The 13,751-nt window shown below is 39.7% G+C and overlaps 1 protein-coding gene across 7 annotated transcripts in view; it reads left to right on the forward strand.

Annotated features, from left to right (window-relative positions):
* snx20 (sorting nexin 20) overlaps positions 1-11,970 on the forward strand; it is a 30,495-nt gene extending 18,525 nt beyond the window's left edge. For all 7 annotated transcript variants that reach the window (XM_059651551.1, XM_048546768.2, XM_048546767.2 and 4 more), the window contains one exon: positions 7,945-11,970. In XM_059651551.1, the coding sequence (XP_059507534.1) occupies positions 7,945-8,616 (672 nt within the window). In that variant the 3' untranslated portion in view covers positions 8,617-11,970. The remainder of the gene's footprint in view (positions 1-7,944) is intronic.
* The last annotated feature ends 1,781 nt before the right edge of the window (positions 11,971-13,751 follow it).

Below are 13,751 nucleotides of genomic sequence, written 5' to 3' on the forward strand. Positions count from 1 at the left end.
TCCTAAATTAACTTCACTGACCAACAGGGAATTGCGCTTATGAGAGGCTGGAGGCAGAATCAATTCTAGACCGCGATCATGTTCAGAACATCAGATGAGGCCTTATGAGACCATTTCCAAGGTAGAGAACATTTGATGCAGGAGAAAATAGTGTAGATCTCTGTAGGCAAACGCAGCTTTGGAAGTAGGTGTTTGATGGGAAAATGTGGCACTGTGGGGAAATATTGAGTCAGGTGGTTGAGAACATGGTAGAAAGAGCCCTGAAAGCATGCGAACCACAATTCTGAAATGTCTGAGGTAGAAGTGGAAATACTGTCCAGTAGGGGGAGAGCTGTGCCTTAAATGTGGATGTGTGGGTAATTTTAGAAAGGTATGCAAGTTTCCAATGCAGAGCAGAGTAAAACTGAAGGGAAAGTCATTACTGCCCAAGTTGAGGTAAAAGGTGGAAACACAACAAAATCACAGAAAAAAAAAAACTTTTTGCAATGATTCTGAACATTAATGTTGGTGGGTTAAATTGGATGGAAACTCCTTGGTCTTTAAACTTGACACCAGAGCCAGTGACTCAATGTAATCAGATCAATAAAGATCAAATTGCAGCCATCCTCAATGGAATACAACAGTAAAATTAAAAGGCCAATTCACAGCAAAGCTGTGTACGTACAATGGACGAGAAGTCACGCAGTCACTCTCTGTCATTCAGAATCAGGAATGGTGTCTATTATGCAGTGAGGAGTCTTAAAGCTGAAACTAATTTACAAGATCAGTGAATTTGCAGATGCAGACCAAGAAAGTGAATTTCAAAGTGAGGATCCAAATTGTTCACAGGTTTGGGGGAAATTGAAGACAGAGTACCACATTCCCTAAAGGATAACGCAAAAGCAATCAGTTTATAAATGCCAAGAAAAATGCCTTACCCACTCTTGGATAAAGTTAAGGAAATAATCATTTGTTTGTTAAGACAAAGGGTACTTTCACTTGTTGTAATGCCAACACGATTGTGTTCAGGCATAATCACAGTACAAAAACCAAATTATTTAATACAAATTTATATGGTTCCAACATAATTAAGCAAAGTATAAGATTCACCCAGTGGCTTCAGTGTACAAAACCTAGTAAAACTACCCGAGAGTATGGCAGTCACCAAACTGGATGTGAACTGTGGAATCTGGTCTGTTAAGATGGAGATCAGGTGGAATTTCTTCTCTGAGATTTAGCAGAGTTTGGAGCTGTGGAATTGGATGATTGAATATATTCACAGCTGAAATATATTTTTGATTGATAGGAATCATGGGGGGCTTGGCAAGAAAATGGAGATTTGGCTGTATTCAGAGCATCTATGATCTTATTGAATGGTAGAGCAGACTCAAAGGGCTGAATGGCCTACTGCAGCTCATATTTCTAAAATTTCCACAGGGAATTTCAGAACGTACAAACTTTGCAGCAATGTAGAAAGTTAATAATACTGAAAAGCTAGAGTTTCAAGAATGCAGACTTCTTCATTGAGTTACAAAGTAATTGTTCAGTGAATTTTACATGTTTTTATAGAAGCTGAAGCTTACAGTTATCAGATTGAAAATGAACAGACTTTAAATACAAGACTTCTAAGTAATAATCTGCAGCATACTACTCTCTATAACAATGTCCATGTTAAATTGTGAAAGTCTGAAAAGAACCTATAAGGACAGGTGACTAAAAACATGTGAAATATGAGGTGTTAAGGAGAGTGTCAAATGGTAGATGCACTGTATTAAAACTGTGTGATGAAATAATTTTTGGTGAATGCCGGGAAAGTAGAAATATTTTGAGAAATTACACTTACTGCTAAATTGAACGTCATAAGTTCTCTACTGTCTAATGTGTCATCAAATAAACTTAACCCAACAAATGGTATTCAACTTTAGATTTAAATTTCTATCAAAGGCCCAGGAGCAGCAGGGCAAAAAGACTTGCTGCAGCCATTCAGCTTAAGTTATTTGAATGTTGAAATGCAGACACTCTAGGCAGAAGTTCACTGTCCATTTGTGAATCCCCAGACTTTGTGACGTTTTAACTTCACATCATGTTGGTGACATTCTTGATCACTTCCGCTTGGAGACCAAGGTTTGATTGATTGATGGCAAGGCCTTTGGTCAGGCAGGGAGATGGTCACTGACAACCAAGCTGCAACCAATGCTGATTGATGCATTGGTGACCAGCAAGAAATGGGATTTTCCAGAAATTGGAAATCAAAAAGAGGATGTCAATGGAGAGGATGTTGAGTCCCTGTAAGAAATCGGAGGCCTCAGAAGGCTCTGAGGTAGGGGATTCAGGCTCTGGTAGCGGTGGTAGGAGAATTGGGTCTGTTGAGAATGGGTGTCTTTTGTTGGTGGTTCCTGTAAGCAAGCATTGCAGGGACTACAGAGGGATAAGCTGATAGGTCTTTGAGGTGGGCGTACTGCAAGTGAGGGGCAGAAGCCCCATTTCAGAAAATGAAAACTTCTTATGCACCTGTGGAATGTGGGCGTCACTGGCTGACCAGCATTTATTGTCTATTCCTCATTGCCTTTGAGAAGGTGGTGGTGAGCTGTCTTCTTGAGCCACTGCATTCCATGTGCTGTAAGTTGACCTACAATACCATTAGAGTGGGAATTCCATGAGTTTACCTAGTGACAGTGAAGGAATGGCGATATATTTCCAAGTCAGGATAGAGAGTGGCTTGGAGGGGAACTTGCAGGTAATAGTGTTCCCATGTATCTGTTACTCTTGATGGAAGTGATCGTGGGTTTGGAAGGTGCTGCCTGAGGAGCTTTGGTAAATTTCTACAGTGCGTCTTGCAGATAGAACGCACTGCTGCGACGGAGTGTCAGTTGTGGAGGGAATCGATGCTTATGTATGTGCTGACAATCAATTAGGCCGATTTATCCTTAATGATCTCAAGCTTTTTGAATGTTATTGGAACTACATCCGTCCAGGCAAATGGGGAGTATTCCTTCACACTCCTGACTCATGCCTTGTAGATGGATGACAGGCTTTGGGGAGTCAGGAGGTGAGTTACTCACTGCAGTATTCCTAGTCTCTGACTCGCTTATGTATGTATTTGTATGATGAGTCCAGTTGAGTTCTGGTTAATGGTAATCCCCAGGATGTTGCCAATGGGAGATTCTGTGATAGTAACACCATTGAATGTCAAGAGGTGGTGGTTAGATTGTCTCTTATTGGATATGGTCAGTGCCTGGCATTTTTATTGTGTGAATGTTAGTTGCCACTTGTCAGTGTAAGCCTGGCTATTGTTCAGTTCTTGCAGTATTTGAATATGAACTGCTTCAGTATATGAGTCATGAGTGGTGTTGAACATTGTGTGATCATAGGCGAACACCCCCATTTCTAACCTTACGATGGAGGGAGGGTCGTTGCTGAAGCAGCTGAAGATGGTTCAGCCTCAGACTCTACCCTGTGGAACCCCTGAGAAGATGCCCTGGAGCTGAGATGACTAACTTGCAGCAACCACAACCATCCTCCTTTGCGCCAACCAGCAAAGAGCTTTTCCCCAATATCCACTGATTCCAGTTTTGCTAGGGTTCCTCAACACCATTCTTGGTCAAAGGCAGCCTTGATATCAAGGGCTGTCACTCTTGCTGGCTGTTAGAATTCAGTTCTTGTTTGAACCAAGGCTGTAATGAGGCCAGGAGCTGAATGGCCCTGGCAGAACCCAAACTGGGCATTGCTGAGGAAGTTAGTGCTGAGCAGGTGCTACTTGATAGAACAGTTGCTGACACCTTTCCGTCACTTTACTGACGATTGAGAGTAGACAGATGGGACAGTCATTGGCTGGGTTGGATTTGTCCTGCTTTTTCTTGACAGGATGCAATTCCACAAAATGTTAAATGCTGCAGGCCTGCCTTGATGCCTGGGGATTCATTTCCCACCAAATCTTTGAGAAGTTGGCAGTGGTGTCCACCCACGCCCCCCCCCCCACCCACCCCCCCACCCCCACCATCTGAAATGTCCTACACATCGTAATCTTCCAGAATATAGATGTTGGCTTTCTTTTTTCTCTCCTATGCCCTGTTACCTCACCTCCGATAACTCATTTGCCATCTTCTTTCTTGATTCTGCGCATTCTTACCCAGTGATTGGATTTTCCACAGCTGTACCATTTGATCATATACTGGACATTTTCCCCAGTCCGAACTCACTCAAGTGATCATCCGCACATCTTTCTCTCCATCAGTGCATTTCTTTAGTTGTTTCATCAACCTTGCTGATTTGCTCTTGCCTCAACTGAAGATTATCCATTTGGGCAGCTAGTGTCTTTGCCTGCCTATGTATGGTTACATGTGCTCTGGTACTGTTGTCAGCTTGCGATATTGTGAGCTTGTCCTTTTCAATCAAACCTTTTTTGTACTTAAGGGTGTGCAGAACATTAACTGAGCTGATTTAGCATCTGTTTCCTTGAATTTACATTTTCTTTCTGCCTTTTCCCATTCTGTCAGGAAATTCTCAACAGGCAGATCTCATTCCTGCCTCAGGCTTCGAAATTCATATCAGTGGTTCTAAAGATTTGACTTTAGCTAGATGCTTGAGTTAATTTTATTAAAAGTTATATCTGCACTATTGCTGATTTCTTCACTTTATTCTCAGTGATTAAACAAACTTTATTCTTTCTCTGCTGCTGACAAAAGGATGTAGCTGACCCTTTCCTGTCCACTAGCACCTTTTTTGAAAGCTACTGAATGTCAGTTCACGCTTTTGTTTAAATTTATCAAATGCCTTTTTGACATCATTTGCTTTGCAATTCATCATGACTGGAGCTGTGTGTCCATTGCTGCTGTGGTGGTTGTTTTATTTTCACACAATTTATTCAGTTTGCCTCTTTCTTGACGTTAAGTTTGGTTGCTATTTTTTCAGTCTAATTCAACATTACTTCCAGTTCAATATTTAAGTCACATTCACTGCCATTTATTCCAACCATGTTAAATCTTCTGGCCACCATAAATTTGAAATGGTTACGTGTCTAGATTCTAAATGCTGGAGTTTATGTTTTTCAGAGAGCTTAGCCCAGTGCCTGGTGGGACTGATACATGTGTTCGGCACATGGTTTTGTGTAACCACAAATGAAGCACCCTCTATTTATATTTGCATAACAATTTGCTTCCTTCCTTTTTATGAATAATTTACTAATAGAACAATGAGAAGTAGGCAATGGGATGTGAAAATTTGGTCTTGGTATTTGCTTGATTGGCAGCTTCAAGGGGAAGGGTACTATTCCATTTAAGTTTCTCCATTTTGGTTTCCATCCATCTCACAGTGTTGAAGCAGCTCTATCCATTTGGAATCGCGATCTCAATCTGTGAAACAGTTTCTCTTTGTCCTTCCTCACCCTACTAGAATGATTAAACACTCTGTAGTATCCAACTTCTGGAATCACCTGCATTCCTTCCTTTGGGCATTTGCCTCAACTGTTTTGTTACTTCAACTGATGCCCACTCTTACAACTGTGAGATAATATTCAGCCATAAATGTACTTTCTCAACCATGTATGTTTAGTGGTGCACCAGTACTTTGGAAGATCAGTATCTGCATTCTAAAAATAAAATAAGTTATGTATCAATGTTCGGATAGAAGAGCTGATGGCACCACAGTAGTTAATTCAAAGCACCCCAATCATATTTTATGCTTTTGGTTGTTTTGCAATGAAAAGTGATCTGCCAGGGTGATCAGCAAGTAAACCCTAATTGTCCACCCCCAACAGCATGCTGCCATCCATATATGGAGGCATTGTTGAATACAACGGGTGCTGATTGCAAGGCCTGAGAGAGATGGAAGTAGAGTCATGCCATAAGCTGAAGAACTCTGGACAGCATAGGCATAACCTGATCCCTTACTGTTCCTGCTTGCATGTTGTATTGCTGACCAATAAGGAGCATGCTATAGAGTGTCAAAGATAGTTATCCTCTTTGTAAACATCTCCCCCACCACATGTGGAGTGCAGTGACAGCCTGCTGTGTCACTTACCTGCAAATCATATCTGTCAACTTAGTTTCTTCTGTCTGTCATTTCCTGTCTTCTTCCTCTTTAGTGTTGATAAAAGTTGGGAGAGCTTTTGGACCTTGCTAAATTATTTGGAATTTTTGTTGTTTGATTCTACCATTTACCTGTACCTTAATCCCATGACAAGTGTGTTACCTTCAACTGTTGAAATCTGAAGCAAAGTTGACCTCAAAAAGCTTAGATACCAGCAGCAAGTGCCCAGAATATTTAGCTGAGGACCTGTCATGGAAATGGCTTGGGCGTCTTGATCACAACAATCATTGGGGAGGTGTAGTGTAATGTAGTGTTTGCCTACCAAGCATGCACTCCATTTGAACATAATTATCTTGGTCCCAAATCTAAATCATACAGATTTGGCAAGCAGACCTTTAAGTTTACCCATCCACAGTGTGCTGTGTATACACCCAGGACCAGCTGGTTTGTATTATCAGAAGCTGTTTGAATCCCAAGGGGTATATGAACGGCTACTTATGTCCAACTATTTTTTTCTTTTCCAGAACATTAGCAAAGGCAGATGTATAAAGTCTCTTAAGTTTGATGTATTGTTGCTGGAAGACTCAAGAGGAAATGTGTATAATGACCTCAGTAGATGCTGGTATGACTCATGGTCCACATTTCGCAATCGAATACTGGTTGCTGACAGATGTTATTAGATGGGGTCACCCTATGACAAAATGTAAATTTATATCCCTGTTTGATGCTGGCACATTCTGTAGTCAAAATCAAAATAATTCAACTCCCCACTGTCAGCGTCTTGTAACTCCATGCTCAATTTTCAACTTGCCGCAGATATTTGTTTGATATTATTGCTTAAAAGGGAGCATTTAACCCTTGATCTTCCACCCATTCACTATGCACAAGTGGGTAATGTAATCCTTCCAATGATAAAGCCATTTGCCTAAGCAGCAAAGGCTGTCATGACTACTAAATTCACTATTTTATTTATATTTAATTCACATGTCTAATCAGAGTAAAAGGAAATGCTTGGAAAATAAGTATTGTTTTATTGCATTCTGAACTATGAAGTTCTCATCAAGGAATCCACAAATATTACATTTTCCTCCTTGCACATTTCTAATATCAGAATGACTAGTCTTGCAATGTTATGGGTATATTCTAAACAGTAGATTAGACATTCTTCATAGTTTACACGCTGCTATGTGATTTTTTACAACTTTATAATACATTGATGGACTTTCATTGAAATTCTAATAACTTCCTATTAGTTCACTGCTGTTGCTTCTAAGAGTTTTGTTCCAATTCAGTCTAACAAATTTGACATGTCATTTTTAGTGCAATTTCTGCTGCTATTGCATTTGCATTCTATAAATTTCCAACTCCAGATATTTTATGATATGCTAACGGTTCTTTTATTCCTCCCCAAGTGAAAACATATTTATTAAAAAATCTGCAACTGTGAAAAAAATGTATGATAACACTCCTATTTTAGTTAAAAAGAATCCATTTCTCAGTTTGTTCTTTGCTCAGATTGCAGATTGAAATAGTGCCCATGGGGAAATATTTTCCTCCAATTGCTAGTTCTGTTCCCTGCTTTATACTCACATTCATTTTTGTGCTAAAATTAGTGAGGGAGGCAAACATATTCCTTAATTAATAACACAAATCCTGCAAACCTCAGTGGAATCAAGCTTCTGAATTGTATTTATGCAAAAAGGAATCTGAAATTCTCAAAAGGTGTTACGATGTCGATTCCCAATTTTGCACTGTGCTGCACCAAATTGGCCAGTGATAAAGCTGGAAAAGGAAATTAAATTGTATTGTCTAAGTTGAAATGTTTGCATAACCTTTGTACCATTTTATTCATGGCATCCGTTTATTTTCTACTCAGACATGTGCCTCCAGTTGAAATGACATACAAGTGTTCTGATCTTTATTTTTTTACCTTCTCAGACGTACAAAGTGGTGGTAATAAAATCCGGCACCTATGATGGTAGCCAAGCTTATGTTGAACGGCGATACTCAGACTTTGAGAAGCTCCATAAAAGTATCTTGAGAAATTTTAAAGAAGAGATAGAAGGAATTACATTTCCAAAGAAAATTGTGGCTGGGAACTTCATGCAAGAAAAAATCGTTGAACGCAAATTGGCACTCATGGACTACTTAGGGCAGTTGTATGCAATCAAAGACATCCGTGAATCAGATGAATTTATTGAATTCTTCTTCCTACCAGAGGTGCAAGAAGGATACAACTGTCTCAGAAGTGGACAGTACACCAGAGCTTTGAACTGCCTTCTGAATGTTCTTAGCTTGCAGGAGAAACTGTGTATGCGTTACTATGATCGGCTTGTTCTTACGCTCAGTGCTATCAGTGTGTGCTGCAGAGATCTGGGTAATCTCGAAGACGCCTACCAATTCTGTGAGAAAGGTGGACTTATTTTGCCTAATCACAGTCACCACAGGTACCTTATCCCTTTGCTGAAGGTTCAGCTAACTCTAGGTAATGAGCTGGGTAAGGACATGAGGCACCTCCAAAAAAAGGTGACAGAATTAGAGGAACAATGCAGCTGTCAAAGCAACCTGCCTTCACTGAAAGAGCTTGTGGTGCAGGAATACATTCAATAAGGCTTATGTCCCCTGCTTCAGAAAATCGCCTCCCAAACAGTCAACTAAAGTGCCAAATTGGTTATTTCACACGTTTTGTAAAATATTTTCCATGCATTTTAAAAAAAAATTACACTTTAATTTTATCAAAAAGGAGGAATTTTTCCAACAAAATTCCTGACTTTTTTTTATTTGTCTCTCACCGAAGTAACAGAGAGAGAGAGAGAAAAAAAAAGAAGGTAAAAAATTCAGTGAAATCCGCAGAGTGCAATAACCATAAAGTCTACAGATTTCCCATACATGGCCTGACTTTTCAATGTCACAAGTCACGCGGCATCAGGATATAGTCCACCAGATTTATCTGAAATCGCCAGGTTTCGAAGTGTTGTCTTTGTCAAGTGAAGTGAAGAAAAGCATACAGGCACAGAATTTATAGGCACAGGGATCAAGGGCGGAGAGATTAAAAGATCAAACAAGTGGTGTGAGCGGAGTGTTGATAGGCTGAATAATTAGTCTCTGTAGATGAGCAAAAGTGCCAGATGGTCTACGCCATATTCTTTGCAGCCTTCAACATGTCATTGAAGATAAACACCTCACCCAGATCATCGCTATGCCCCCACTTCTCACCTTCAATCAACCACTAGACTTTAAACATTTCGCTGTTCGCAGCAAACTACCCAGCTTTCAGGACAATGTTGACCACAACACTAGACAACCCTGACATGACAACCTCTGCAAGACATGTCAGATCATCGACATTAAGACTACCATCACACATGGAAACACCACCCACCATGCATGTGACAGATACACCTGTGACTTGGCCAACATTGTCTATCTGATACACTGCAAGGATGCCCAAAGGCATATATTGGCAAGACCATGCAGACGCTATGAGAACGGATGAATGGACACTGTGCAACAATCGCCAGACAGGAATGCTCCCTCCCAGTGGGAGAGCACTTCAGTGGTCAAAGACATTCAGCTTCCTGTCTTTGGGTAAGGACCCTCCAGGGTGGCCTCTGAGATACACAATAATGCAGAAGCACCAGGCAGAAATGATAGCTAAGTTCCATACCCGTGAAGAGAGCCTTGACTGTGATCTTGAGTTTGTGTCATTCTATAGGTAACCCCACTACACTGTTCTGTATCTGTAACATCTTCTTTACTATCCTGTTTTAATACCATTAACTTGATATCTTGTTATGATCTCTCTACCTTAATTAGTTTCTATAGTTTGGATTATTCATTACTTTGGTTAGACCCTCGGCATATGTCTCTTATACATGTCATGTTATTTCAGCTGTTTGGTTTGTCTCCAGCACCACCTTATTTTTAACTTTTTGTAATTATCTCTTTGCCTCAATTAATTGGGTTATGGGCCGTTCACTTACTATTCAGCCAATGACACTTCAGCCACACCGTCTGACACTTTTGATCACCTGCAGAGACTTTTTATTCAGCCTATCATCATTCCACTCAAATCATTTGCATGATATTTTGATCTCTCTGCCTATAAATTCTGTGCCTGTATACTATTCTTCACTTCACCTGACAAAGGAGCAGTGCATTGAAAGCTTGTTATTTCAAATAAACCTGTTGAACTAAACCTAGTGTTACATGACGACTGACCTTGTCCACCCCAGTCAACACTGGCACTTCCACATCATGACTTTTAAATGATCTTTATTCCAGTTTCTGTTCTTCATAATTTAAAAGAAGCACAAAACCGAGCAGTGGGCTAATAAATATTACTGATCCAACTTTAGATATGTACATGAAGAATGTTTGATTTGTATTGTTCAGGTCTCCAAACTCCAAAGCCTCACTTGCTCTCTATCCTGTCAGATTGCTCAGCACCTGTCTGAGGCGAGACTTCCATCTGAATGACAGGTAATAGCTACATCTCGAGCTAATTAATAATTTTAAATTGCGTTTACTGCTACTGTGTTTGGTGGGGATGCATTCCATTGTAACTCTACGTGGTGGGACAGGAATTTCCTCCATCCAGAAATTTCTGCCCATGGCTACACAAGGAATAATGTTGGGAATTGAACATTTCAGCATTCACAATATTTGAAAAGACAAGCACAATTGAAAGGGAGGAGTCCTAACCTGATAATAAAGGAAGACCTAAGGACATTCATGGGAACAGATCCTTGATTAGGAAATCAGTGCGAGTGTAGATTAGGAATCGTAAGCATCAGAAAATGTTGGTGGGAGTATTTTATTTTCCTGTTAATAGTAGTTATATTATTGAACAATGCATTGAACAAGAAACTATTGGAGATTACCACAGGCAATGCTTTAATCGTGTGGAACGTTAGTCTTCATATAGACCAGACCAGTTGAATTGGTAAAGGTAGTCTGAAAGATGAGTTTGTGAAATGCTTTTATACAGTTTTCTAGAGCAATATGTTAGTGAACCGATGAAGGGTAAAGATATTTAAGGTCTAGAATTCAATGAGGCAGAGTTAATTTGTAATGTTAAATGGTCTTCTTCCGGTCCTATTTCTTATGTTCTTATTATCTTATGCTCTTGCAATTCAAAATTAATACCACAAAGAAGCAGAGAGCACCCTGATCGTGCTCTGATCATGGTTAAAAAGATGGTCTTTCCCCTCAACTAACCGCATTAAATGTGCAAGGTCATAAGTTGTTAACAGTTTCATATTTTAGTTTGTTTTTGTTTTATGACAAAATGTGAAATTTAATTCAATACATGCACTGCATTGACAATGTGCTTTCATAAATGCCTAGTATTGACAGCAATGTCAGCAGAGTATTTGCTTGAGGCAAGTGACATCCGTCAATAGTGTTAGTTTGTCACTTATTTTGTTTGCTCATGCAATGAGAATGCCACTGGCCAATCTTGGGGAAAGCGGCGGTGAGCTGTCATTCTGAAGCATTGCTGTCCTTGGGCTGTGAGGGTACATACAGTATTGGTAGGAAGGTTTTTAGGATTTTGATCCAGTAACAGTGAAGGAATGGTGATGTCGTTTCAAGTCAGAATGGTATTTGGAAGGCAACTTCTCTGCAAGCTACTGATGCTGGAAGCAGGAGGAATATGGCTTCTTGTTTAAAAGAAATTTTACAGAGGTATCTTAGGAATCTTGGAAGTTCATCCTGACATGATTTGTTGTGTGGAAGTAAGGGTGAGAAAAATCATCAGCTCAGGTTCACTGCTGGCAGAGGATTTGTCAAACTCTCTGAAAATTGAGAGAAGGCCCTGGAGACCGTCTAGAAATGGAACCCTTTGGAAATTGAAGTGACTGTGCACTGCTTGCTATGATGACTGTTTGCTAATGTTTAAAAACAGGAATGCTCTTTTCTATAGTTTAACTTGTAAGTCATTTGTGGAAAGAAAATGTAATGTAGTCGATAGTATCCTTTAGTCAGCTTTTGCAATAAATGTTTTAAAATGTAAAATCTTATCATGTCATCCTTTTTGGTATTAACTGCAAGTTCAGATTTCTTTTTAAATGTATCAGTCTCTAATGGAATTATAACACAGTCACCTGCCAATGTTTTCAAGAACTATGATTATTGGAGGCAGAATCCTTTTTAAACAGCAAATAAAACAATTTACTGTAATTCAAAATGATTGTAACCAATATATTCAAGATTGCATTACCAGAATGAAAGCCTGAAGGAATGTACTAAACCAATGTATCAAATTGATAGGTTATAGGGTCTTTAGCAATCATGAAATATGTAGCTAGTAGCGTCTGGTCTAAATTTCAAATATTCATATCAAACAAATTTTTGTTTACTCATTCACAGGAAATGGACATTACTGGCCAGGCAGTATTTATTGCCAATTCCTAATTCGTCCAGAGGGTAGTTGAGAGCCAACCACATTGCTGCGAGACTGAAGTTATTCAACAATAGTACATATATATAAAACAGATCTATACATCAATTCACATACAGTTCCCTGACTAGCTTAGCTGGCAAACAATTAAGGCACGAGGTGCAAAGTTTATTCCCTAATTTGTGTTAAGTCTGTTAGTTTTCGCAAAGGTAGAATATTCGGACATGTTCAGCACTGGATAGGGAAAAATCCAGCACAAAAAGATTTCTTTTCCTGACCTGCTTCCAAGAAGCATCTGGAAACAAGATGTTCAAGATTCGTTGGGGTTCATCACATTTGAATAACCATCTGTCCCCTGGTTCACACACTTGTACGAGACATCAGATGCTCATTGCTGCCCTTCCAACTGTAACCCACAGCAAGTCATGAGGCTTAACATCTATCCCACTCATCATATTGATCAGCACACACATTGTTACCAGAAACAAAAACAGAAATTGCTAGAAGACTCAGCAGGTCTGGCAGAGACCACTGACCCTTCTGCAGATTTCCAGTATCTGCAGTTTTAAAAAATTTTTTTCGGGCTTTTGTTATTGTCACACATTATTATGCTATCTATGAATTATCAAGCCAATCTATTCATGAATTGTAAATCTGACTGAGACTTCTTCATGATGTATTCTATATCAACAGCCTCTCCCAGCAAGATATGGAGGAACATTGAAATCAATTGTTATCTCAAGGTATCCTCAATTAGACCATTTCCTGTTTAGTTGCATATAGGATAGCTGGGTTTTGCAAAGTACAGACCATGTGGCATGTGCTGCCCATTAAAATAAATTGCCATCATATGTTTCCGAAGGGATTCACCATACAGTGTGTAGTGACCACTTCTGCAAGTGAGATGGTGTAAAAAGTCCACTTGTACAATCTAAATTAAAACTTCTTAGATTTCAATCCTGATCGAGGCCAATAACTTTTCAACATGAATTCAAACTCACTGTTAATAGCTGCAAAAAAGTTTATTGCCTTCCGAAGACGCGCTTATTTCTCACATCAGTTTGATGTCTCATCGTTCTCTATAGCCCTCTCTTTGCCTTTTGCTGTGGGATAACCGCATCATGTTTTCCATCGGCTCCTGCTTACCCCCCACGACCGCGCTGTTTTTACATTATAAACCCAACTCTTTACCAGCTTCCTCCAGTTTCAAAGACTCAAAACATTCATTCTGGATGGGATCTTACAGGGTCCTGAATAACATAAACAATGGCAAGATGGGTAACAGCATTGGGTGAGGAGTCCATTAAGAGCAATCTCACCATTGAGGACAACCTGCTGCGGT

This window comes from Stegostoma tigrinum, chromosome 16 (assembly GCF_030684315.1).
Source record: "Stegostoma tigrinum isolate sSteTig4 chromosome 16, sSteTig4.hap1, whole genome shotgun sequence".
Lineage (NCBI taxonomy): Eukaryota > Metazoa > Chordata > Chondrichthyes > Orectolobiformes > Stegostomatidae > Stegostoma > Stegostoma tigrinum.